At 48.1% G+C, this 26853-nt stretch overlaps 1 protein-coding gene across 2 annotated transcripts in view; it reads right to left on the bottom strand.

Moving 5' to 3' along the window:
• The window catches only part of b4galnt4a (beta-1,4-N-acetyl-galactosaminyl transferase 4a), an 84323-nt gene extending 62987 nt beyond the window's left edge, over positions 1–21336 (bottom strand). Inside the window, exons 1-2 of one of the 2 annotated variants that reach the window (XM_084672186.1) lie at positions 20879–21336; positions 19651–19820 (exon numbers count right to left, since the gene is read on the bottom strand). In XM_084672186.1, the coding sequence (XP_084528312.1) occupies positions 19651–19792 (142 nt within the window). In that variant the 5' untranslated portion in view covers positions 19793–19820; positions 20879–21336. Of the gene's footprint in view, positions 1–19650; positions 19821–20037; positions 20270–20878 lie in introns of those variants that run through there. The other variant, XM_084672187.1, reaches the window with a different exon arrangement.
• Between the last annotated feature and the right edge of the window lie 5517 nt (positions 21337–26853).

Raw genomic sequence — 26853 nt, forward strand, 5'->3', positions numbered from 1 at the left:
CACACACACACACTGTGGAGGGGACTGTGGCCAGGCTAGGAGCTATGGCTCCTATGACCAGTGGCACAAAAACACAGTCCGTATAAACCAGCTCTTTGTTCCTGTGGCAGAGGAAGCTTGTGTGTGCTGGCAGGCGTGTGGCAGGGTGTGTTGACACTGCAGCCCTGTGTGTGCGCCTTACGGAGCAAAGCTCCATGACGTTATGAGGATGACTGTGTGTAGCTGCCCTCGTACACAGACAACAGTGTGTGCGTGGGTGGGTGTGTGCGTGTAGGTGTGTGGGTGTGTAAATGTGTGTTTGTGCATGTGAGTGCGTGTGTTTGTGAGTGCGCGTGTGTGTGTGTAGTACGTGTGTACGTGCGTGCGTGCGCTTCTGTAGAAGATGTGTGTCCTACAGCAGGCAGTCCACTCCTTCTGTAAGACATGAATGCCTCTCTAAGCAATCAAGCACACGCACACACACACAGCTGTCGTGCAACAGGAGCAGCCACTCTCCTTAAAACGGAGAAGATAAGAATCCTTCTAGCTGTGTGCAACCAGGACAGCCACAGCCACCGTGTCACTGGGGAAATAATTAGAGTGCGCGCGCAGGGGTCACGCGTCTCCAGAGCCCCCGAGCTCGTAAGCATACATTTGTAAACAAACGAGTGAGGCCGGGGCGAAGCTAACACGTTATGGAGCGCTGAGAGGGAGAGGCATGGAGCAGTAGGCAGAGAGGAAGTGTGTGTGTGTGGAGGAGGTGAGCGCGTAGGTGAGCCCCTGCTCTAACAGCCCATCCATCTTCTCCCTCTGTCTCACACGCCTGCTGTTGGACAGCTGACAGCAAGGGGGAGGGGTTCCGCTCCAGCCCCCCGTCTTAGAACCGCTCTCCTCCTCGCCGTCGAATCACAACACCTACTATGAGGCATTTTGAGGCTCACGACTTGCTAGTTCGGTCAGACCGGTACCTTGGTGTGCCTGGCCTTTTCCAAACAGCCTTTTCGTTCTGTCCAATCGGGCTCTCTGCTTCGTTCATCTACGTGCTGACCATCCGCACAGCCCTGTCCCTCCCCAAACGTCCAACCCCTGCCGCCAGCCTTAAGACTGTGTCCTCCACATACCAGACCTGGTGTAGGGGCTGTTGTCGGGGTCGGACACCGACAAGAACAAGAATGAGAACAACCGCAACAACAACCGCTCCGAATACCAGCAAGGTCAGGGGACTGAGAGTTTTAGCCGAGGGACTGAACACTTACAGGGAGACAGGGAGAAGAAGAAGGCTGAGATTAAAAAGAATGAACAGGACAAATACATCCCTTGGTGGCGGGAGAGTGCTGGTAGTCTGAGAAGAAAACAAACGAGGAAAGTGTCAAGCGAATGAGGACGAAAATCCGAAAAACTAGAGGCTGACCCGAAAACCTTCTCAACTCATTTTTCACAATGACGTCTCTTCCCTCCATTTCTCTCTCCGCCCGTCTCTCCGTCTATCTGGCTGTGATTAGTGTGTGATGACTGTCCCTGTGTAGAACACCAGTCAAGTCATTATCCCCCCTCCCTGTCTGATTCCAATCATCCCTCCAGTCATTACACCCCTGATCTTATCAGCCGAGAGAGGAAAGAAAGACAGTAGGAAGGAGAAAGGAAGGCACGAGAGAAATGAAGAGGCGACGGAGGAGGGCAGCGTGAACCGAGAAGCAAGGGATGAAGAGAAGAAGATGGAACAGGAGAGAAAGAGCATGGGGGGGGGGGGGGAGAAGACAAAAGAGAAGGAAGGGGCGGAGCGGGGGGGAGTGTGGAACACGAGAAGAAAAGAAGAGGAAGGGAAGGGGATGTGTTACATGCAGGGGAGGGGGTGGAAGCAGGAGAGGGAGAGAGAGGGGGGAGGAGGGGAGGGGAGGAGGACAGGAACAATAATAGCCTTGTCTTATCTCCGGCTGGTGATAAATCCCCCCTCTCTTTGGGGAGTCAGGGCTTGCGCAGCAGCATGGTCACAGAGGAGGCCATGCAGACTGCCTGATGACAGACCTCCTCTTCCCACACAGCCTCCACTATTTACGATCAGGCAGTCAGTCCGACGAGGCCTGGGCCTGGATCTCCATCCATCCTGGGTCCCCGACTGACACTCTCAAATGAGCCACTCTGTCACCCCCAGCCCTCTGCGAGCGGCTCAGTCGCTGTGGAGCCATGCGGGGCCCCTCCGACGCTGGCTGGAGTGTCACCCCCTGACCATCACCTCAGTGCTTCTCCAGACACTCCCTGACCCATGCTCTCCGGGCTCACAAACACGAAAACTATTCGCTAAACCACCTCATCTTTTTTTTGCATGGATCTTTGATTTTAAAAATACCTGTTTCAGGAAACAAGTTGGCAATTTGTTTCTGCTTAGCAGTCCTAAAAGCTGTCTGGCCAGGGATTGAATTTCATTGTTTTCAGATCCATTTTCTGTGCCTAACAAATCACATTGGAACACACCAAGTGGATATAATGTTTCAAAATGTCTCTAATATCCAGACATAATAATATTTGTGTCTATCTTCCCTGGCCTACTGATAAACATGCTGTATTCTAAATACACTCAGACTTTTTAATTTGTCTAACAATGTATGAAATACCGGAATAAATGAATACATTGATGAATGAATGAGCAGGCCCACTCAACCTACACTACCACTGCCAACCTAATGTTCTATGTGACCGGTAGTCTGTCTGGAAGGACAGAGTGTGCCCCCACACACACTCCCACCAGTCTGTCTGGAAGGACAGAGTGCGCCACCCCCCCCCAACACACACACACTCCAAACCCTCCCAACCTAGCGTGGTCCACTAATTTATGCTTGCTGCAATAGTTTGCATTTTGTTTCATGTGTCTGTTTACCCATTTATGTATTCCTGCTTGGATTAAATTATTCATTGATGTGCTGGTTTGTATTCTCGTGGTGGTGCAGGGCCTGTAGTGAAGGGATGAGGGGAGGGGGGGACTGATTGATTGACAGCTGCAGGGTGGTGTCGGGAATAGAGGGGAGAATTGGTAAATAACAAAGCGGCCGACAGAATTAGAGAGTAGAAAAATACAACGAAAGGCAAACAAACATGACATGCTCACTTAGTCTGGGATCAGAAACAAACACACACACACACACACACTTACACAAACCATCCAATACGAAGGGTACATTCTCTGTCTCTCTAATGAGGCATGGTCCCTTTGCTGCCACCACACCGGCAGAATCCTGCCTTGCCAACATCTGAAATCACACAGACTCCCACAAACACAAACACACACACACTCCCTGTAGGGTTCATATCACTATCCCCAAGCACAGTCTGCCTTGGTCTCCTCTTCACCCTGTGGTGCCTTGACTAAACTGCAGCATGCATATTTATAGAAATGCTTGCTGTGGAAACCTCCTGAAGACAGCATGAGACAGGAGGAGAGGGAAGAGGAGAGACAAATAGAGGAGAAAAGGAGGGGGATGTACCAATGCTTAGTCATGTATGACTGACATGCCAATATCAGTGGCCCAAACTTGACCCCAGCTATCACCCCCAGAGACTCAGTCCAGAGCGGGCAGCCCGAGTCCAAACACAGCCAGTTAGCCCCAGGCTTTGCTAATAAGATACTGTCCTGGGGAAGCTAGCTAGCTGTCTGTCTTGTCAGATTGCCCAGAGACTGATGCAGGAACATTGGTAGATCCAAATCTTTGAAATGTTCTGTGCTCTTCTCCTCCCACCTCCGATATATTTATCCTGGTAACGGTCTCACTCAAAATATTTTCAAACCTTTCGAAATGTAATTTTTCAAAACGTTATTTTGTAAAACATTTGTAAAAACCTTTTGAAACCTTTTAGAAAATATTTGTTCGACCTTTCACAACTTTCTTTTGCGCACACCATTTCACACACACGTTTGTTTCCTCACTGTCCTTGAGGAAAGAAGTTAGTTGCCAGCCCTGCACACATCCTATGTTGTGGAATGATCACCAGTGGCAACACAATTGAACAGAGCACTGGGGAGAAGCACAGTAGAGATTTTTAATATATCACATAAAGGAACCCCATAATTCAATCCCAAGCCCTGGACCCTGAGCAAAACCTTTTTCTCACACACACACAGACACACACAAGCACAAACACACACAAGCTTCACATCTCTGTCTCTGAGTATCTACCTGTTTACCTCATTTCTATGTTTCGATTTCTTTTGTGTCTCCCTTGCGCCCTCCTTGTCTTAAAATTCATCACACTATCCGACTACGCGGAGTCAAGAATAATAAGAAGACGAAGATATGTGGAGGAGACAGAGACTAGGAGGATAACAACTGAAAAAAAAGTTGACTGCAAGAAGGAGCGTGTATGTTTACTACCGTACATGAAGGCTCCCTTCTGGAAATAAGGAGAAGAAATTCTGCAGAGATGACTGAGGCTGTGGGCTGACAGCCCACACATTTACACAATAGCCTGGTCTGTCATTGGGTTACTGCTGGCGCTGAGGCTGGGGCTGGTGCTGGGGCTGAGGCTGGGGTTGAGGCTGGGTCAAGAGCTGGGGCTGAGGCTGGGTATTCTCACAGGCCTTTGTTTCAGCTTGTCCACAACAACAAGAGAGCCACAGAGAAGGCCGGCCGGCGGGAACACACACCACAGCTCCCTATTGCTGAAGCCCAGAACGCCGTGGACAGACAGTGGAGCAGAGGGGAGGAAGTTCCAATAAGAATGGGGGGGGGGGGGAGAGGAGGAAGAGGAGAGGGGGTGAGACAGAAAGGGAGATGATGAGACAGAGAAAGATGGAGACAGGCAGAGAGAGAAAGAGAGAGAGACAGAGAGAGAGAGGCAGACGGATAGTGACAGAAGGACAGAAAAAGTAATGGGCTGAGAGGAAGTTGACCCTAATCAGACTGACTTGCTCTCTATGTCATAGAGCATCACACACACACACACACAAACAGCAAGGCATTAGCGGCATGTTTGCACAGCTCTGCTCTCTGTTTTATTAGCAGCCCATTTGTCCAGGGTTTTTTTTCCCACACACGCACAGGCACATTCTCACATACACACGTAACAGAGCAGAACACACCACTTCCTCTCTGCAGGGACAATTGAGCCAATATGAGAGGGGGAAATTAGAAACGAGAAAGAGATAGAACTAGTTTTGAACAAGGAAGTGTTGGTGAAAGAGGGGAGGACGAAGAGAGGAACAACTGGAGGGAAAGCTGTGCACCGGAGATAGGAGGATGAAGAGGAATGGGGTGAGCGAGAAAGAAGGACAGACTTTTAGAGTTGAGAGAAATAATATGAGAGAAAAGAGAGAGATAGTGAAGGGTGAACCTTTTTGGGATTGGGGTGATGCATGTCTGGAAAGGGTGGGGGTGGGGTTTTATTAATATACCTACTGTACATCACTGCGGGCGGCACACCTTTAATAGACGCTGTTCTGAGTCAGACAGATATGGAGAGAATGACAGACACGCATACAGTAGAAAAAAAACACATATTTATATATATATATATATTTATATATATATATACTGTATATATTTATATAAATTCTGCAAAGCTGAAAGCTATAAAACCTGCCTGGTTCTCAGTCATGTTCCGGAAGCCATTTCTCCGGTCCACCAGCATCTATCAGAGGCAGTGATGATGATCTAACTGCTGGAGTCTGGGTGGATGAGGACCCACTGTAACACTGTCTACTTCTGGATGGATGAGGACCCACTGTAACACTGTCTACTGCTGGATGGATGAGGACCCACTGTAACACTGTCTACTGCTGGGTGGATGAGGACCCACTGTAACACTGTCTACTTCTGGATGGATAAGGACCCACTGTAACACTGTCTACTGCTGGATGGATGAGGACCCACTGTAACACTGTCTACTGCTGGATGGATGAAGACCCACTGTAACACTGTCTACTGCTGGGTGGATGAGGAGCACTACAGACCAACTGCCACTTGACACTGGAAACCAGGTCAGCCCTGGGGATGATAGAGAGGGTTGCTGTTCACACCACACACACACGTATGCACACAAACACACGCGCACACACAAACACTCACCCCAGACAATAGCAAGGATACACACACACTTTACATGGAAACACACAAAATACACCCACGCAACACACCCACACACACACAGCCCACTCCCATCTCCATTTATTATCCACAACAATGACAGAAAGAGAGAGAGAGAGAGAGAGAGAGAGAGAGAGAGAGAGAGAGAGAGAGAGAGAGAGAGGAGAGAGAGAGAGAGAGAGGGATGGATGTAGGGAGCCTGTAAATAAATAAATAAAACAGGAAGTGATTTTTCCCGGTAATTTCCTGTTCACGCTCCACTGACCTCCCGTTTGTTTTTTTTCCTGCCTGCTCCTCTACAGGGTATGTGCTGGTGGTGGTGTGTGTGTGTGTGTGTGTGTGGGGGGGTTCATCACAACGAGATTAGACAAGAAGAGATTAGAACAGTCAGCAGTGCTCCTTGACCAGCCCTCCTCTACACAGTGTTTGTGGTGGTGGTGGTGGTGGGTGGGGGGTGGGGGGGGTCATTATCACAACACAACTGTGCTCCTTCACCAGCCCATCACTCTGCTACAAGCCAGGCTGGGACGAGGGCTGGAGCCTTCACCACCAGAAACACAGACACACAGGGTCCGGAAACACAGACACACAGAGTCCGGAAACACAGACACACAGGGTCCAGACACACAGACACACAGGGTCTGGAAACACAGACACACAGGGTCCAGACACACAGACACACAGGGTCTGGAAACACAGACACACACAGGGTCCGGAAACACAGGGTCTGGCAGGAACAGGACTGTACTGTCGGCTCCGGATCACTTGACCTCTCGAGTTGAGACTAAGTCAGGTCAAGTACAATGAATCATACCGTCATACAACATGCGGCATAACACACACACACGTACTTTACGCACAAACACACCGTCACACAGTCAGAGCAGAACAGCCCTTGGTGCTGTCATTGTCCCTATGCTATTTTCAACAGGCATAAACAAAGACCACAGAATGTAGGACATGGCTGAGAGGCGATCTTGGGACGCTATGTTGCTTTTCACACACACACAAAGAGGCTTTAGAGAGGAACCCTCAGAGGTTAGGTCTAATCCTGCTCTCTGTCACCAGGCCACTGGATGCTTTTGTAAAGCCATGAAAAGCACAGACAATCTTCATGCATTGATAATGCTTTTGGTGAATGCGTGTGTGAGAGAATGCGTATGTGTGTGTGTTAACGTGTGTGTGTGTGTTAATGTGTGTGTGTGTGTGTGTGTGTGTGTTTTGAGCTACAGGCGTATTCGTCTTATCCCTTACCCAAACATGAGAAGGCTCTCAGCTGTGTGTAAGGGGAGACGATGGAGCATAACTGTCTAGGACATCGAGCAGGTCAGATTTCATGACCGTTAATGCGTCGCACACTCACAAAGACGCACGCACACATCTCTAGACGCAAGCACACATCTCTGCCCACATCTACACATACTATACACCTACACACACATGCATAGGATAGCTGGCTGTTCTGCCAGCTCAGTGATCCTGGGGTGACATTGGAGAGCCCAGAAAACTGTCAGGTGTAACAGAATGAATGTGAACATGATTTACTAAGACCCCCAAGCTACGGACAGGCTCCACCTTGGCCCCTGAGCAGTCCGGGGTCCTCCAGAGCAGTCAAGGTAGTGAGAGGGGGGGGGGAAACCTGGTGAGTCATCCTGTGTCTGGTGCACAGTGTGTCCAAGCATCTGCAGTAGGACATGTTCTAGAATTTTCTATCAATGCATCGCTCAGCGCTCTGTTAAAAACCTCCCTCTGAAAATCAATTTCCTAAAGATCACACATTTGTTCCACGGCAGGCTATTCGTCCCAGAGTGCCTTCGTGGAGAGGGGTTTCATTAAGAGAGCTGGTCTCAGCTGAGCTGCTGTACAACAGAGTTCAAAGCGATCGATTTGCACAGCAGCCCCTGGCCCTTTTAAAAAGGTCCACACGTTTCTAGAACCCCCAACTCCTCCAAGCTCACCCCTCCCTGCCCCAAGACCTCCCCAGTACAGGAAGCCAGCGGCCGGGACACTAGGGCATCCCCCCCCCCCACACACACACACACACACCCACCCACCACAATGCAGGAAACTCCATTCATAAAACCCACATTCAGCTTATGAGCTTATGGTGTGTCCGACTATAGCAGGACAGAGAGATGGACAGGGTGTAAAGAGCATGTGTACAAACAGCAAGGAAGGGAATTAGCACACAGAGCATGCGTTCTAGACTACAGCAGGACAGGGAGCTAGCATACAGAGCATGTGTACTAGACTACAGCAGGACAGGGAGCTAGCATACAGAGCATGTGTACTAGACTACAGCAGGACAGGGAGCTAGCATACAGAGCATGTGTACTCATGCATGTCACGCATGAACCTAAACAGAGAAGGCCATGGAGCTAATCAGATCAATATGCCCTCTCTAACCTCTTGCCGCGTGACTCGGAGATTCACAAACTCAAGGTGATTCCAACCCCACCAGCTCCGCCCCGCCCACCCACACAGCCGGCCTGAGCCTAGACCACTTTAGCTATATTGACTTGTCCGTTCGCACGAAGTGAGACCTAATTATGGATCTGATCCGTTGATCTATTGATTGCTCCAAATGGAGAGATAAACACGCCACCGACACCATATTAGGTAGCGTTGCATCATGGTAGGTCTGACGGAGGCCTTTCCTGTCACTGGCATCTTACACACACGCACAAACACACAAGCACCTGTAGCTACTTTACAGTCCAGTACTGTTCTTATGTACTGTAGCTGAATGTGCTCTGCCAGGGAGACCAACAGGGTGGACGAGAAAAAAAAGAAAAAAAGAAATTGAAATTGAAATACTAGAAGAGGAAGACGGGGAGTTATGTTCTACTCTTCCAGTGACATCATTCATGTGGTTGTGTGTGTGTGTGTACATGTAAGTGTGTGTGTGTGTGTGTGTGTGTGTGTGTGTGTGTGCGTGCGTGTGTGTGTGTGTGAGTGTGTAGGAGGGAGTGTGTTTGCCACCAAGTCCAGCCCAGCCTTGTTCTGCTCAGGGGGACACAATCCCTCAGGGAAATCAGAAGTCTTTGTGTGATTTAATACCACGCATGTGTGGCCAACATGAATAGATGCCAGGGAAGAGCACTGGGTATGAGAGGACACCCAGTAAAGCCTGGCACAAAGAGAGAGGGACAGGAAAAGAGAGAGAGAGAGAGAGAGAGAAAGAGAGAGAAAGAGAGAGAAAGAGAGAGAAAGAGAGACAGATAGATAAAGAAAGAGCGAATGTCTATTTCCAATCACATTACGCAGTATGGTTAAACTCCTCTATTAAGAGTGAAACATGGCTGCATTATTAGTTGAACTACGGGGCTCCAACCTATCACCTCAGACCGAGGTCTCCCCCACTGAGTCAAAAGGTGGACTCCTCCGTCTCCATGACTGGAGCCTGAGGCTAGCCTGCCGGCCACAACAACACAACCAACGGAAGCGGCAGCGAGAGGCCTTCGAACGCTCAGCTTCTCCACCGACTGGCCCGCATGCAGACTAGGTTAGAGATGGACCGGCGCACACGTCCCTCTGTGCTCCAGCGCCTCGCCGCCTAGCGAGTGGGCCAGAGGGGGGAGTTCGGAATAATGAGCTTGGATTGAGAGTTTAGGGGCTCTGACTCTCTCCTCTGGCAGCCTCGAGGCCATGTCCGGGACACGGGGGCATTTGTGTGGAAGACATGAGCTCGGGGGGGGGGGGGGGGGGGGGTTTACCTGGATGTGCTTCACATGTAATGAGTTTGTCTCAATGTACTTCGAATCGAATAAGGCCCGCGTACACGCACACACGCACAAAAGATCCTCCATCTGTGTCCCAGAGCTTTTCCTCCACCCTGACCCTCCGCTGTGTCCCTCAGCAGGTATCACAGTGCAGGGCCACAAGCCCTGGTCGCACAGCACATTTGACGAGACTCACAAGTCACACCCAAGGCCTTCACAACACACGATAAGTTTATCTGGACTAGTGTCCTTTGAGGAAACATTACTGTTGCACGTCTACATTGGATTCTAGTCCCAGTGTTTGGAGTCTCTCATCTGTTCCTGTCTCCCACTGGGGGTCTTTCATTGAAGATGACCTCCTACTGGTTAAATAGGGGCCATGCTGAGATTGACTCTGTGTATGTGTGTGTGTTTGTGTTTGTGTGTGTGTGTGTGTTTGTGTGTGTGTGTGACAGGTGCAGACAGATCCAGGATGAATGGCTGGATGCAGCAGCACAGCATAAACGAGGATTGCTCAGGCATATAAATGAGAGGGACAGAGAATGAATGAAAGGGGGAGAGAGGGAGGGTGGTGACAGAGCAACAGAGGCAGGCAGAGGCTGAGGCAGAGTCAGAGACACAGATCATCAGATATTCAGAGTGAGAGAACTGTTATGCTTTTGTCACATTTTGATTTACTAGTTGTTTGCGATCCATACAGCAATCAATTTGTAAACATATTGTCCTTGAATGCACATCAATCTTAGTGATTTAGAAAATCTTTATTATAGTTATTAATTGAAAATAGCGTATTTCTGTTTAATGTCAATTAATTATGATAGTTGGCAAGCCTTTGGCAACACTAATCTGTTTTTTTAATGCCAATAAGTCACTTGAATGAAATTGTACCAAGAGATCGAGAGGAGTAATTGAAAGAGAAAAGAGATAGACAAAGAGAGAGATAGAGATAGGGAGAGCGAGACAGGGATACATGTGGAAACTAAGAATGAGAGAAAACAGGAAAAAGAAAAAGAAAGAGTCAGAGAGAGAGAGAGAGAGAGTGAGAGAAAGAGAGAGAGAGAGAGAGAGAGAGAGAGAGAGAGAGAGAGAGAGAGAGAGAGAGAGAGAGAGAGAGAGAGAGAGAGAGAGAGAGAGAGAGAGAGAGAGAGAGAGAGAGAGAGAGAGAGAGAAAGTTAGGACTTAAGCGTTACATTCTAAAGGAGGGTTTGGAAACAGAGCAGGGCATTCCAACCCTCCAGAAGAGGAAGAGAGGAGAGGAGAAGGGAAGTATGCAGAGAAAGAACGGGGAAGGAGAGGTATGCAGAACAGAAAATCCAGAGGAAGCCAGTGATGATGAAGGGAGGAGAGAAGAAGGGATGGATGGATGTTCCTTTCGAGGACAGACATTTTCAGCGCTGCACTGAGTCTATAGATGACTACTGTGGAAATATCCTTGGATTCAAACACATACACACACAAATGCCATTAATTTGAGTCTTTGTAGTCCATAAAGGAAACTGAATGTGAAAGCAGAGAACAGAGCATAAAAGGAAGGCTCTTTGCCGAAGGTGCAAGGTCGGGCACCTGTAGTTGGAGTGCAAAGAAACATAAGTATAGGAGATGGTCCAAACTAGAGATCTGACCTCAATTACAGATGAACACTGCCTTCACCTGTGCACGAGGTGGCTAAAGCACTTCAGACTGAATGGGATAGTATTACAACAATAACAGTTCAGCATGGACCCTTCCCTGCTGTCCTTCTGATGGTCCACACCCGTTTCTCTCTTTATCTGTCTGTCTGTCTGTCTGTCTCTCTCTCTCTCTCTCTCTCTCTCTCTCTCTCTCTCTCTCTCTCTCTCTCTCTCTCTCTCTCTCTTTGTCTCTTTCTCTCTCTCTCTCTGTCTCTCTCTCTCTTTTTGGAGTCAAAAAATCGGACAGATTTGAATTCAGAACATCATTGACTATTAGGAGCCGTGAGGGAAAGAACAATTTGTCTCTCACTCTATCAACAAGCGTGTGCGCGCGCGTGTGCGCCTGTGTGTGCACGCACATTTCCAAGTGCGTACAGGAAGGACAGGAACAAGGAGCCGAGCGAACATGGCTGACTGAAGCGTCGTCCCCGGTGACCCAGCTTTTCTGCTCCGTGCCACAGCAGAGAGAGCCCAGACAAACCTGTCAGTCTCTTTACAATGGAGCAGCCGTGTCTGCAGACACGCCGCCTCTCTCTGTCACGTCTCTCTGTCATGCTATCTCTTTCTACCCTTCTCTCTCTCTGTCTCTCTCTCTCTTTGTCTCTCTCTCTCTCTGACTCTCTCTCTCTCTGACTTTCTCTGTCTCTCTCTGTCTCTCTCTCTGTCTCTCTCTCTCTGTCTGTCTGTCTCTATGTCTCTCTGACTGTCTTTGTCTCTCTTTGTCTGTCTCTTTCTTGCTCATCTCCGACAGTGCAAGTGAGAGGTAAAAGCATAAAGAACATCACAGAACATCACCGTACTAAGGTTGACCTTATGGCCTTGGAAAGACGGCAGAGGGATGGGGTTTTCAGCCACAACATAACCCATAAAGACTGTCTGTTCCAACATGGCCTGTTTGTACTCTTTGTTAACTATGTTAACTGACTTAGGGTGAAACCATTTTGCGTTTTTGAACTGAAAAGCTAGCACAATAATTAACGTTTACCCGCTGAGCAAAGTTCAAATACATTTTGTGGTCAATTAATTCAGCACCAGAAATAATGAAAATAACTTTGCGTAGCGCACGTGTGAAGTGATTGGTGACGCTTCGGTGTAATTGAAAACAACAGCGTGGGGAGCTGCTGCTGTAATGAGCGTCATTACCCCGGAAAACAAATGTCTACAGCGTGAAAACACGCCACTTTGTGGGACGGAGACAGGAAGTGGTCACAGGGATCTACTGGCTACCATCAGTTTGCATCGTAACAGCCAGTGTGCAGCAGGATCAAACACCATCAAGGTCATTCCGACACTTAGACCCTTTTTTCCAAAGCAACATGTAAAATTCTGTATACAGCACAAGCAGGAGATCATCACGGATTAGAAGTGCACCGTTTGGTCTTGACCCTAACCCTAAACAGGTTTCAAAGTAACACGCCATACCCCTTGTCATACGATCAGACGTTGTTATACTAGCCAGTTACTGTAATATGTCTGTTAATATGTCTGGCCCATTGGTTATAGGTCTACATGGCATACACAGCTTTAGTGTAATAAAAGCTGTTTGTGGACTGTGCAGGTCCCTTGCTGTCCAGTGAGGCACAGAGTCAGACATGGTCTGAAAGCAGTCCTGCTCTGCTGTAACAGTCCCGCACACACACGTCTCTGACTGTCTGTCCTCCGCCCGGCCCTTTTAAAACAGGCCTGTTTTCTCAGCTTTGTGGGCGAGTGGGAGTGTTTGACGGGGCGATAATAGAGTTGCCTCGCCATGCCTTGCCGAGGCAGTGGAATCTCCACATCAGACGCGAAAGAAACAACGCTCGCCTTCGCAAGGCATCTCATTTGCAACGGCGCGGCGTGTTATGCAGAGACGGAGGCGTGAGCAGGCCACAGGAGGGGAGGAGGAGGGGAGGAGGAGGAGGGGAGGAGGAGGTGGGGAGGAGAATGGAGGAGGAGGAGAATGGAGGAGGAGGGGAGGAGGAGGTGGGGAGGAGGAGGAGGTGGGGAGGAGGAGGGGAGAGGGAGGGGAGGAGGAGGAGGAGGAGGGGAGGAGGAGGAGGAGGCTGTTTCTTCTGCCTCGTCAGATTGTCTTCTCTCAGCTTGATCCTGGGAGGCTTCTAAACTGCCTGACGGGTGCAACGCAGCAGAGCTAAATAAAAACCTGTAATGATTACAGCAGTAACACTATTCCCCTCCCGACCCACCCACCTACCGCCACCCCCCCACCCCCCCTGCTCCTACCTTCTCACTCCCCCCGTCCTTCTCTCCCTGCTCGGGGAGGGCCACTTGGGGGTTTGTTTCCACTTAATTAGCCTCTGGTGGTTTTGTGGCCCTTGCTATCAAGGCTGCCTCCAGTGTAAACACAGGGATGTGGAGGCCCGGCCTCACGCCCGCAGTCTGCTAATGTGCTAATACGCTAATATGCTAATATGCAACGGCCGTGTCTGTTGCCATCATTGTTATTGTTGTCGTCGCTACCGTCGGCAGCGCTGAGGTTGTTTGTGCGGTTCCAGCGGAACAAGGCCCTCCAGGGGGGTGGAGCCCTCCCAGGCTGTCTGCGCCCACAGGCCCCTCCCAGGACGGAGAGGAGGAGCCGGCTGCACAGAGTCGCCAGACCGCTGGGGGACAGGGTTGAGACGGGCAGGAGGCAGGGAGGATTGTGGAGGATGGTGAGGGTGTGGGGCTGGAGGCAGTGGTGATGTACAGGCTAGAGAGACAGGTGTTCGGTGGTGGGAAGGTGGGGCCTGGGCTGTCGGGCAAAACCCAGGCTGTCAGGAGACGACTGAAACCCAGCACTAGGAAGGGGTGGACAGGTCTGGTGAGGGAGGTGTGTGTGGTGGAGGTACAACCGTGCTGTTTCCAGAACGGCAGAAATAGCAGTTGGAATTGTCCACAACAAATAATGGCACCGTATAAAGGATAATAAAGAGGACAGAAAACTAATTTAAGTTCACTGCCTCTCTAGAGCAAATAAGTCCATTACATTGGGAGATTATAAACGCCGAGTGAGCTGACGGAAGCCTGTTGGGTAAGGCCTTCTTGTCTGGCGTGCAGAGAAGCCACAGAGAATACAAAAAAACAATCTAGTCAATTATAGAATGCCAAGCGAGTTAGAATTCAGTACACAGGCCGTGTAGGAGAACACAACTGAATACGGTGGAAACTTTCCTCACCCTGACTTCATCTACCGCGCCTCACCGGGCGGGCCGCGGTCGAGACAGCGGGAAGCGCTTTTGACAGCTATTAGAGATAGCTGCTGTGCACCCTTCTCAAAACCGGCCATACACAATAATCAAGTCAGAGAGCTTTCTCTGACGAGCAAAACACGAGGCCTGGGCGTCATCCCTCCTTCCACACAGCCTCCATCCCCCCGGCGAGGCCTGTTCTGAGAGTCCACCCACAAGCATGCCAGGGAGAGGCAGGCCCCGTCGGACTGAAATGGAAGGTTGGGATAGACAGGAGGGTCAATGCAGTGTGTCATCGGCATACAGATATATGGTATCACAGTCAGACGGGAATCAAGAAACGAGGACTACCAGAAGGCTGGGCAAAGGTGCAGGAGACATTGACTGTAGATACAGGAACACGCATACTGTGTGCATAGGCCTATGTCCAGGAGCTCAGCACTGAGACTATCCCTGAGCGATCCTGAGGTGAGGTTGAGGATGATCTCTATCTGTGCTCCGTCCACTTCATCTCCCTGCCTGTGTGCAGACAGACTGGCTGGGGACTCTCTTTGAATGCCACTCCATCAGTCTGGCAGCATGCCTGGACGTTAAATGTCATTGGGAAAAAAAGCCATGAAACTTTCCCCCAACAAAAGTTCAAGTGAAACTCTTTGATCAAAGAAGAGGGGCCTCTGATTGATGGAAATATTCCAGGGGCGAGGCTTGATAGGTATATCTGACATGTCAGGAATGAGAAAGACAGCTGTCCTCTCCACCCTCCTCTTCCTCTCCTCCTACCCCTCCTCTCCCTCTCCTCTCCCCCCTATCCTCACTTCTGCTCTCCTCCCTCCCCCCCTCCTCCCCTCCAGCCCCCAGCTGACCAGAATACCATGACTTTAGTGTCTGAACCACAGAGCCACCCACTACAGAGGGTCGGGGAGGCCCAGGGGAGAGGTGGCCCACAGCGTCAGGGCTAAGAGGATTGATTGAAGCCCTGCTGGGAGTGGATCACTTACGGTAAGGCGACACCAGGGTCCATGCTGCGGCACGGCTCCCAGGCGGCATGGAAGGGAAAGGGGATCTGCTGAGGACAGGGGGACTGACAGATCTTATCAGGACTGAGATCCTGTCTGGATCCCGCCGACATCCGACTCCCTACTCTGCTCTTTGCACGGCACCTCTCCGGCGCGGTCTTCTCTCTTGTTCTCTTTCGCGTTCTGCTTCTTGCGCTCTCGTCTCTCTCTCTTCTTTAACCTCGCCAGTCTCCCCCCCCCCTCTCTCTCTCACACACATACGCAACATATCAAAGTCCACATTGTGAGGATTGTTAGGCAGCCCTCTGCTGAGTACAGCCATATTACGTAATTGGGGGCTGGTGGGTCTCTGCCTTTCTATAATCCTGGAGCTGGTGGGCCCCGGTCTGCTGGGCCCCTACTGGGCCTCTGGAGGGTTCCTTCACAGTAATAGGGGGATGCCCAACCACGATGAACCACAAGAAGATGATACGTCAATGGGGTCATCAGACGAGACACCCAGATCACAGTGTCAAGCGACAGTACTGTCAAATGATGGTCCTTCAAAGCCACTTCCTCTCACGCTGCCTCATCCACCTGTGACGGACGAGATCCATCCTTTCTCCCTCCCTCCCTCCATCCCTTCCCTCCCTCTCTCTCTATCTCCACGGCCCGGTGTGCCAGGGAGAGGATAGTGCCATCATTCACCGGCTCCCTCCTCCACCAAACACGGTAGTCAAAGTGCATGCAGTCTGCATAGTCAATGGGAAGGCTGGCAGGCACTACCGACCACCCCCTTCTCCAACACACACTAACACAGACACACCCACACACACACCCATGCACACCGACACAAACACACAGCCATGGCAGCAATCCAAAAATCTCATTTGCATGGCCAACAGTTAGTACCTCAAAGGTGGCTTGTTAGGCAGGCCAACACAAATTTCATTAACCTCAGGGTTAAAACACTCTGTGCTTCTGCTTCCCTCACTCCTGCCTGCCCTCGCTCCCTCTCCCCTCATCCTTCATCAACCCATTCCTGCACAGTCAGTGCTGCAGAAAAACAAGCACACTATAACCATGTCAATGTAAGGTACGTGGGGGGGGGAATTCTAGCACTCATGTCATTCCATGTAGCATGTCAGGAAAAATAACACTTCCCAAGTACATTAAGAAGGAAATGAACTAAAGTACTGAAGACTCTTTGTTTGTGCGTGTGTGTGTGTGTGTGTGTGTGTGTGTGTGTGTGTGTGTGTGTGTGTGTGTGTGTGTGCGTGTGTGTGCATGCGCAAGCATGTGTCAAAGGTCCAGCACATTGAGTCTTCTTGCCTTGGTTACAGCACCAGGAACATTTCTCACCTGAATTATACCGGCAGTGAGATTTGCTGTGTAGGCCAGATAAGCTCTCCTGAGATTCACCACTAAGCCTCCACCAGTCTCACTTCTCTCCTGGAGCAGCCTAGAGTACAGTTCCATACACACTGGACTGCATGGCCATCTGCCTGTCTGTCCGTCTGTCTGTCTGTCTGTCCGTCTGTCACCAATGTTTAGCATCAGAGGCATTTTCTTCCTGATGCTTCTGACCACGACAACCAAAGCAGCTCAAATTAGGGAGAGGTGACATCGCAGGGCAGTGTTGCCATGACAGCTGACAGGCCTGTGGTTATTGATGAAGGAGCACAAGGCAAATCCACTTGCTGTCCATTACTCCATGACATTTAATGGAGACCCATGGTCAGTACTGTGTGTTGGTGTGGGTGGAAGGAGAAGGTTCACTTCTTCAAGTCCATTGGGCTGACTGGATTTTAGAACATAGAATTGAGAAGGAATTTCCTTCAATCAGCACAGACAGCACCGCGGGAATATCCTGCCAATCGGATTGTATGTGTCCTATGTGCTGTCTCCCTTGGCAACTAACCAGCCAGTCCGCTATAACTATTAAGACCTCTAGCCAATGCCTTTCTCCCGAGCTGTTGCATTGAATATGTGTTTGTGTGTTTGTGAATATATGTGTATGTGTTTATGTAAGCAGGTGTGTATTTTTTGTGATTGTATCTTATTAGCCAAGCCCAGCCCAGCCCAGGCCCAGTAGACCTATATTTTTGACTGGTCAACCACATAATGTGGCTCTCAAACGGCTATCAAACACGTGTAAATTGTTAACAATTATCCACACAGCTAAGGGATTTACCCGAATAGTTTACACCAGCCAGGTTTGTTGTTTGGATGAACATCAGTCAGAGTCATTTCCTGGGTGTTTATTGTCTTTCTAGCCTCCAGCTTGTTGACAGCAGATGGACTGTGATAACTCACCTCAGAATGGATCCTTCTCCATAATAACAACTATGATTATTTTCAAGTGGAACAGACGTCCATGTCTTCAGATAAGTGGACCCCCTATTGAAGCAGATGATGCGCTCTCCAACCCATAACAGACATGCTATTCTTCTCACATCTCTAATGATGCTGTTTGTCGGCTGACTGGCTGACTGGTTGACGGTCTGACTGGCTGGGTAAATGCCTGGTGCTAAAGTAACAAAGGACATGGAGACTGGTTCTCCCCTTCAGAATTTAAATCAAAGACTGGGTACAATCCTCTCATTGTGGCGGACATTGTAGAAGCCTAGACGTGTGTAAGGTAGTTTGTGTTTGTGTAGCCGGTGTGAATTGGTGAAACTCACTTCTCAAGTATGTAAGAGGTCACCCGCGTCATTGAACAGCTAGCTTTTCTATGGCGTAGCTGGTAGTGGTGGTGCTTGGGAAGTCAGAGATGGCGTGTTCGATCCTTGGTGAAGGATGAACACGGTCCGGAAAACTCTGACGGAACTACATACTCGTCACATTTGGATGTGAGCCTCGGGGGTGGGGGGAAAGGCCTGGAGAGAAGGGCTTGCTCTGCTTTTGGGTCAAGCAGAATCCCACTGTTCAGTTTAAGTGATGTCTATGCAGAGCAAGCTGTACTCTATGAACACACGCTCAATTTCTAGCCTGATTTGATACTTTTTATATATTATTTGCCACAGATCAAGAGTAAAACGAGCTACTCTCTGCATATTGTAAATCTGATGGGTATGAAAATGCATCTCACTACAAACAGGAAAATGTGCTTTCTTCTCAATTCTTGCGCCGTGGACAATTCACGCCCAAGAACACACAGATCTTCTAACATAACAAGCAACTGAAATCTTTCAAATGAATCGCGTGGTAAAGTGGACTGGATTATGTGGGGGTCACATAAGGCAGACTAACATACTTAACCCTAACTACCCTGTCATCTCTAACCCGCCTCACCTCTTCCAGAACAAGTTCAGATTCAAAAAACAGTATCTGATCATCTGCCTCACTACATTACATTATACTATTACTTTATTCATTTAGCAGAGGCTTTAATCCAAAATGACATACAAATAGTAGTAGTCACTCACAACAAATAACCAAGGACCAGACATACACAAGCCCACAACTGGAAGCAACATTATGGGTGTACACATTGTATCAACATTAGGCCTAGTTACTTGCTTCTACTGCAGTCCAAATGAGAAATTCAACCACAACATTTCTGTTTACTAGTACATGCTCTACACCAATATTTTCCCACCCCCAGCAACAACAGGTGATTTTCTTCACGCGTTCTTCCTGAGTGATTGACAGGTCATGACCTGGCACCCGCAGTCCTTTCATTATTGATAAGCCAACAGCCTCTTACTTCGAAGCCCCTTCTGCCGACTACTGCGCTGCGCAGCACAGTGTAGGGAAGCGAGGCTATTGTTTATTTATGAGTAGATGTTTTTCCTTCTATTGGCACTTATCCGAATAGGCAGATCCTCATGAAGCATCATAAGACAAACAGGATATGAGATGAGAAAGAAAGAAAATCACACCCGCAAGCTTGGTTCTTAAATCAATCCACTGCATTTATGTGGATTAGATTCAGATCGATAATCTTTTAACTATTTTGTCTGATTCCTTAAAAAAACATATGGCTAATGTAACTTTAACAACCAGCCCAGCCAACTCGTGTACGCTTGCAAGAATAACGGTACCTTTTCCGTAGTTGAAGTGGAGTTTGATAGCTTTGCCCTGGTTGATGTGCAGGTAAGTGAACCACACTGCGAAGGTGAACAGGACCAGCAGCAGAAGGAGTTTGAACTGCTTCCGAATTTTCTTCACAGGGAAGCGCAGCATCCTCGCTGGAACATCATCCGGTTACCGGCTGCGGAAACGAAGAGAGTATCAGGACGTTGGTTGGAGTTTTGGATCACATAGCCTACATTCTTCCACTCGGACTATAACTACTATAGTAGTTATAACAGACTGTTACAACAGACTGTAACAGTCGTACGTGATGAATTCTTAGTCTGGGACTATTTGAGGCTTTAATGGGCTTTAGAAGAATTTCAACTCGTGTAGCTCTACATTCTAGCTCTTACAATGTACAGTAGAGACAACTATGACACGGAGACTTGCGGACAAGGCGACTAAAAGCCAGTCCAGCATCGCATTCCAATTGTTGAGCGGTGACAGCCCGGAGCGGGGGAAAGGCGGCGGATCAAGAGCTGTAGCCTACACTCAGTGTGGCGGCAGGAACAAAATAGCAGTCCGGCGATAATCTATAAAAATCCCCTCTTGCTCTGGCTTCACTGACACCGCGACGCTGATTATTTTAACGGCCACTCACACTGAGATCATCCCCCGGGATTTAAGGCGCACTCAAGTGCACAGCGCGCGGCAAAAGGCTAGGTCCGTGGGGCTGAAAGAGTCTCGAGACCTCACGCGTGCAGATGGGTTGTTACTAATGCCTATGGATGACTTTAGCCTACTAGTACTAAGCACGTTAACAGTGAGCTATCGGTCTTGTGTGAACATAGGCTACTCCCATACCGATGTTGAAGTAAAATCATGCTTCAGTAATGCTGTTGCCCCTGCATTTATATCAGGCTATACTTTTCTGGGCGGCAATGTGTAGGCTGTGTAGAGAAATGTCTGCTGCTTTATAAATGCAACGACTGGTTAAACAGAGCGAAATATATAACGAACTGCAAGCTCTCGGCTCCCTAAAGTGTTAGGCACAGTTAAAACGAGAATATTGATAGTAGTAGCCTAATTAATCATACTAATGGTCCAGTAAGACCGGGCTCCTCGGCTATTCCCATGGGTGGAGGGATCAATTGTCACCCTGCACACTTGTCTGTTAAAGCCCCAGCGCTGACACATTATCCTCACGAACAAAACCTTGGTTAAGAGAAGTAGTAAGTAGTCCTGGAAGCGCACCGGTTGTCAGGTGAAAGGGCTACATAAACGTGCCCTTGCGATTCGGGATCCCGGGAAACCTCTCAGAGGTCCATGTGCACCTTCACTCGCCTCTGTACTCCGCGCGCTTTCGGCTTGTGCATCGTAGACTACAGAAAACCAAGTCCCAGCATTGTCAGCATCCGCCAAGCAGAACGTCCATGCAAGCCCCCGCTGAACAACATCCAAATCACGATGCGCTACAAGGATGCTAGCTGCGATAGACTGGCAGTGTTGTCATTTCAATCGTGAGCTCTTCATTTTTATTTTAACGCTGAAAATCGTCTTTCTCCTCTGTTGTCACCTTGCAAATCACATTACAAAACCATAGCTCTCCATTTGCGGAGTCACGGAAAATGTATATATGGTTTTACAGTAGTTCTCCTATTAAAGAGGGATTCATGATCCCCTTGTCCAGCAATCTGTACGCTCCTCTTTGCCCATCAATTGAGCGTTATAACGATGCTGGGCAACCGAACTTGGGAGGAGCCCTTGATTGACAGATCCGTTATCCAATAATAGCTATGGTTTGAAAGAGGCGGGATGACGACATTGCCTGCAGATCAATTCTGTTGCTTCGTTTAAAACTAATGGTAAATTGGAGCCTATTGCACTAAATCCAAGAACCATTATCTAAAATATTTGTGTTGGAGTGCGTACAGATTCAATTTATAGCCTCCGTCGTATATGCCATGAGCTGAATAAAATCAACTTAGGCCTGTTCAAAGTACAGTTTACCGTAGCCTGCATATTCCCATAGCCTACTTTCAGCAGAAACAAATAAACATTGGCCTAATGTGTAGTTTTACACATCAAGATTAGAATATTCACATGCAGACGATAATAGTCTTCTTTGAGACGTGCGCTGGAGTGCCGCCTGTTGGTAAAAGAGAATAAACCAACGCACCGCCATATGCCTAAACTGAAAGCTGATAGTTAAGAACATCAGATCTTTTCCAAATCAAGTTGTTTTCCACTGCTTTTTGGAGGATTTCAAAGGTATACTTTGATATAATGTGTATAACTGTGAATACAATTACGTTTCCCCAACGACGCGTATCCTAGATGTGCGTGTTTCAGAACCATGGACACTTCCCCCACAACAGTTTGCGAGAGTATTCTCAATTTCTTTAAGATTATAGCCTACATTTTAACAAGCACTTTCTTGGATGACAGAACAGGACTACATACTTTTTTTCAGTAATTTAGGATTCCTGTTACATATCTTTTTCTTTTCCTTTTTTCATTATTATAATGTGTCCCTTCAAACATCCTATATACTTTTTCCACATGCTGCAAAGAAAAGAAAATTAATAGATCATGTTTTTATCACACTTATCCTCCCCAATAAATGAATAAGTCACTGAGCTACATCTTAGAGATTTAGTGTTGTGTTTATGGAGTTTCTCTGCTAGCATGTAAAATAAAGAAAGGGCCTATATTATGACTGTAAATTTGTTTGTCTCCTGGTTAACCTTTGTCTGAATTCAACAGGTGTAGAATTGTCTACAACAATGCTCATAGCAAAAAAAATTGACAAGAAGTAAGATGGTAGCCTCAGAAATTAAATCAATATTCATCTATATTGTATTCACATTATAACTAAGCCTGACCTGAGAATTTGACCTCAGGGCCCCGCTGTCCCATCTGTGCTCCTGGTGGTGACCATATCCCAGGACATAATCCTCCATCTCCACAGATTATAGGTAATCCTCAAAAATGTCTAGGTAAATTCCCTGGGCCTGAAAGGTGTCTCTAATGACCCCAGTATAATTACATCCACTCTGCTGGGCTAAAGTATAACCTTAACTACCTTGTTGTCTCAGGTAGTGCATTATTCCAACTGATGTAGGGCATTTTGTTCATGGTCTGATAATAGCTTGTCTTCAGATGCAGGGCATCATTAGGATGTGTTTGGAGACCTGAATCTGTCTCATTATAACTTTGATAATTTTTATTTGGGGTTTCTTAAATCTCTATAGCTACAATGTAACTGGTAATGTAGCTGCCTACCCCCCTCTTGCCTTGTGCTTTGCACAGTTGTCTCACGATGTGACTGATCACTTTCCTGGCTGCCCCCGGAGTAACAACAGCAGAATGGTAAAATGCAAAGCACTATTTTCCATGAGTTGACACTTCTGCATGCGTGTGTGTGCACGTTCCCAGTGTCGGTGTTTCCTAAACATGTGTGTGTCACTACGGAATGATAAATACAAATCTAGGTATATGCTCAAAACTAAGCAGGGGGTCAATATGGCATTTGACATTCCTTGAGGTGAAAGGGAGAGTCATAGATTCAATATGGCAGCATTGCTCTGGTAAATGTAAGTAACTGATTGTGAGGACTCTCATGAGAGATATTTTCTTGTGTTCACTCTCCTCCTCCTTTACCCTTTCAGAATATAAAAAAATGATCTTAACTACATACAGAAAGAGGGCATTAAATGAGAGGTTCATACATTATATTTTCTGTGCAATTGAAAGTACTTACAATGTACAGATTTTTTTATAAATGAAAATTCCCATTGACAACTTTAATAAATCTAAGTTTGTTTGTATCCATACCCTGTGTACTTTAGGTTTGATATTCTTTCACTTGGGAAGTCTTTTTGAATTATTTACCCCCTACCCCCTACATTTCAATCCTCCTCTAAAGCAGAATTGTCTTTGCCCACCCCCCCCCCCACCACCACTACTTCTCTCTGTGTTTCAATCTCTCTCTGCCTCTGGTTACCACTGGCATCTGGCTGCATTCTCCAAGGATCATCATGGATGGATAGATCTAGGCCGAGGGGAGGGGACTAGGTGGTGAGTGATGTGGGCTAAAGGCGATGAGCTGTGGGGAGGGATATGGGTGGGGGGTAAGGTGTGTGTTTGGGGGGGGTGCTGTCTCTGGAGGGTTGAATCCAGAAGAAGGGCATATCTCGCCGTCTCTGACAGGTGTCTAGGGGAGGGACGGAGAGTGTTATACCATTGACTGCAGGCAATGGGATGACACTGGTCAGGGGGGATCATAGGGGTCCTGGGTGACACAGCTCCCCAAATGGGGATGTGCTTGACATGTCAGTGGATGTGGTCAACCTGAGGTCTTGAAGGGGTAACAACTGTGACCAAGGAAAGGTGAAAACCACTGGTACTTTCAAAAGGGTCTCTCTAATTTTTCTCTTTTTCCTTCTTCTTTCCTTCTCTCTCTCTCTCTCCCTCTCTCTCACTCTCTGTCCATCTGTCTCGCCACCTCGCACCCTCTCTTTCTCTCATCCCTCCCACTCCCTGTCATCCTGTCCTCCTGTTTTTTTGTTTTCCCATCATCCGCTCAGCAGGGGGATGATGGCTTGAGCTCAGCTGAAATGTCATCTGGATTAAGGGTTGTGGCTCCTCCATCCTGGCTCAGACTGAAGTGCCCCCTGCACCCCTGTTTCCTAGTTATAACAGGTGCAGCCTGTCTTGCTGTCTGTCATCATGTCTGTCTGCCTGCCACCTGCCTGCCTGCCTCTCCATTTCTGTCTGTCTGTCTGTCTGCCATCTGTCTGTCTGTCAGATGTCCTTTCTGCTCCACTGAGCCTTATCCCTACAGAGCCATCTCAGATAGCTTTTTTCAGATAGTATTTGTTCATGTTTATAAATGAGTGAAATCATAGAATGACACAACAGAAGAGAGGAGATGGGAAGGAAAGCAGAAGGAGGGCAAAAAGAGAGAGAAGGAAACAGAGGAAAGAGAAAAGGGAAAGCAAGAGTAGAGGAAGGAGGATAAGGTGAGGGTTTTTGAAGATCACAGCACACAGCAAATTATACTACATTTATGGATGCATCTTCCTATCCAAGACTCATTCTATTACTCCTACAGTTACACATTGATGTGCAGATAAACAGTGAATAAGCTGTAAGAGTTGAAATTCAATAGTTCAGGAAAAAATGATATTGATTTCATGACTGCGGCTCAGTGCCCAAGCATCCCCTCAGTACCCCAAACACATGCACACACACACACACACAGGCACACACACACACACGCACACACACACCACACACTCCTCGCCAATGGCTTTTTCCTTACATAGTCAAAATGATTTGAGGGTTCAACATCCCGGGAGATGTACAGACGCAGTTTCGGACATCTGATACTTATGACACCAAAGCTTTAGCCACACCCTCTCTGGCTCTTCTGAAGACATTCCATGTGGAGCTCTGGGGTCTCCTGTCAGTCTGTGTGGAACTCCAGGGCATTCTGGAGTTTCATAAAGAAGTGAGGCACGACGCTTAAGTCTGAGACAGCCTTCCTTTCCTAACAGGTGATGCAGCTAAATGTGTCTCCAACTGGGCTTGCAGCCGGCAGCCTCCCATTACGGGTAATGATCTCATCAAGATCATGATCTCATCATTCTCCTGGCTCCTCAGCCTCTCTTCTGAGGACACGATGCCTACAGTTCCAGGCTTATCACACCGAGGTAGATACTGAGGCGGCGTCAAGACTACAACACCTATCTTACTAGATGGGCCAGAGTTGGATTTAAAACTCGCTCCTTTTTCAGTGTCTTTGAACTTGAGGCGAAACATCAATCATCCTTCCCAGTGTACTGTCTCTTTCAGTGAGCTATCTCCTACATGGTTTGACAGGGAAGGGAGGAGGCCCTTGTAATGGTTCTCGCCGAGATTATAGAGTCTGTGTCTCAGTCGGAGGTGTAATTCAGATGGGACCTGAGCAGCACGGAATGAGGCGCATCAGAGTCGTTTACTTGGTTTTTAGGACTGTGTGAATGGATGTACACAAAAAGAGAGGAATCTAGGTCATTTCTCCTCCATCATTAGTATGCCAGCCAGGTGTAGCACAAAGAGGATTAGAGAGCGAGAAAATAATGCTTCTGGGCTCTCTTCTCCTGCTGAGGGAACAATCATACTTACCTCTTAGCTCGAATCCTCTGCACCCCTACATCACTGTGTCCATTCAGATGCCAAAGGGTATGATGTCTTGTAGAGAAGGGTTCATCATGACCTTCTTCAGGCCAGCGTTGAGATCATTGTCTAACCTGGCTCTTTCACCCAAACTGAAAAGTTATCTGGCTGGGGCCTGGCCAATTGACGACTGAAACTGATCAGCGAATTGTAGAGGGAGAAATACAGGTGGACTGACAGAGCCGAGAAAACAAAATACTGAGACTGTCGTATTTATCCATCTTCAATGCATCAACATCAAACTTCCATCTGGATATCCTCTCTGCTCGACGTTCTGAAGGCAAACATTGGTTTTTTTTCAATCCTGCAGCATCCATATGGTTTTGGATTTTATGGAAGCACATAGCATTACATGACTCAGCTGCAATGTGTTCAACTTCCAACTTTATTTGTCCCTGAGGGGCTATTGGTTTTGCAGCAAGACATTGAAATTGGCTGTGAAGTCACCATCAAATGTATGTAGCAGAACTGTTTGCTTTCAATTACTTTTCATCTGTAAAACCATATCCTTAAATACACCATCATATCAGATAGCATTCAAGTTCAGATAATTAATAGTTTGTCTATGGCAGTCGACAGAGACTGTGAGAGGTCCTTCAACGTGTGCTCCCAAAATATCTTCTCCATCAGAGGGCCCTGAGGGCTCCATCAACCGAGATCAACTGAGCCTCCATGGAGAGCAAGTCTTGACAGACCTGGGGGAGATGACTGCATGGTCAGACCTTGCCCTGCTTAGTCCAACCCAGCTAAGCCCAGCCCAGCACATCCCACCCCATCCCTGCCTACCTAGCCCGCCCTTTACACCCTTGCCTAGACAAACCCAGATTAGCCCAGCCCTGAATATCCCAGTCTACCCAAGGTCCCGTCAGTCCAGCTCCAAGCCTTATTTGTCCAGTACTGGGAGCCAGCAGTTGATAACCATAGCGTGTTCAGAGCACCACAGATTCCTGGTCATCCAGAAAGAGGAAAGCATTCAGGTCCACCAGAGCGGGACCCCTTAGATCCCT

This window comes from Hypomesus nipponensis, chromosome 14 (genome assembly GCF_054491055.1).
Source record: "Hypomesus nipponensis isolate SF chromosome 14, ASM5449105v1, whole genome shotgun sequence".
In the NCBI taxonomy this organism is placed as follows: domain Eukaryota; kingdom Metazoa; phylum Chordata; class Actinopteri; order Osmeriformes; family Osmeridae; genus Hypomesus; species Hypomesus nipponensis.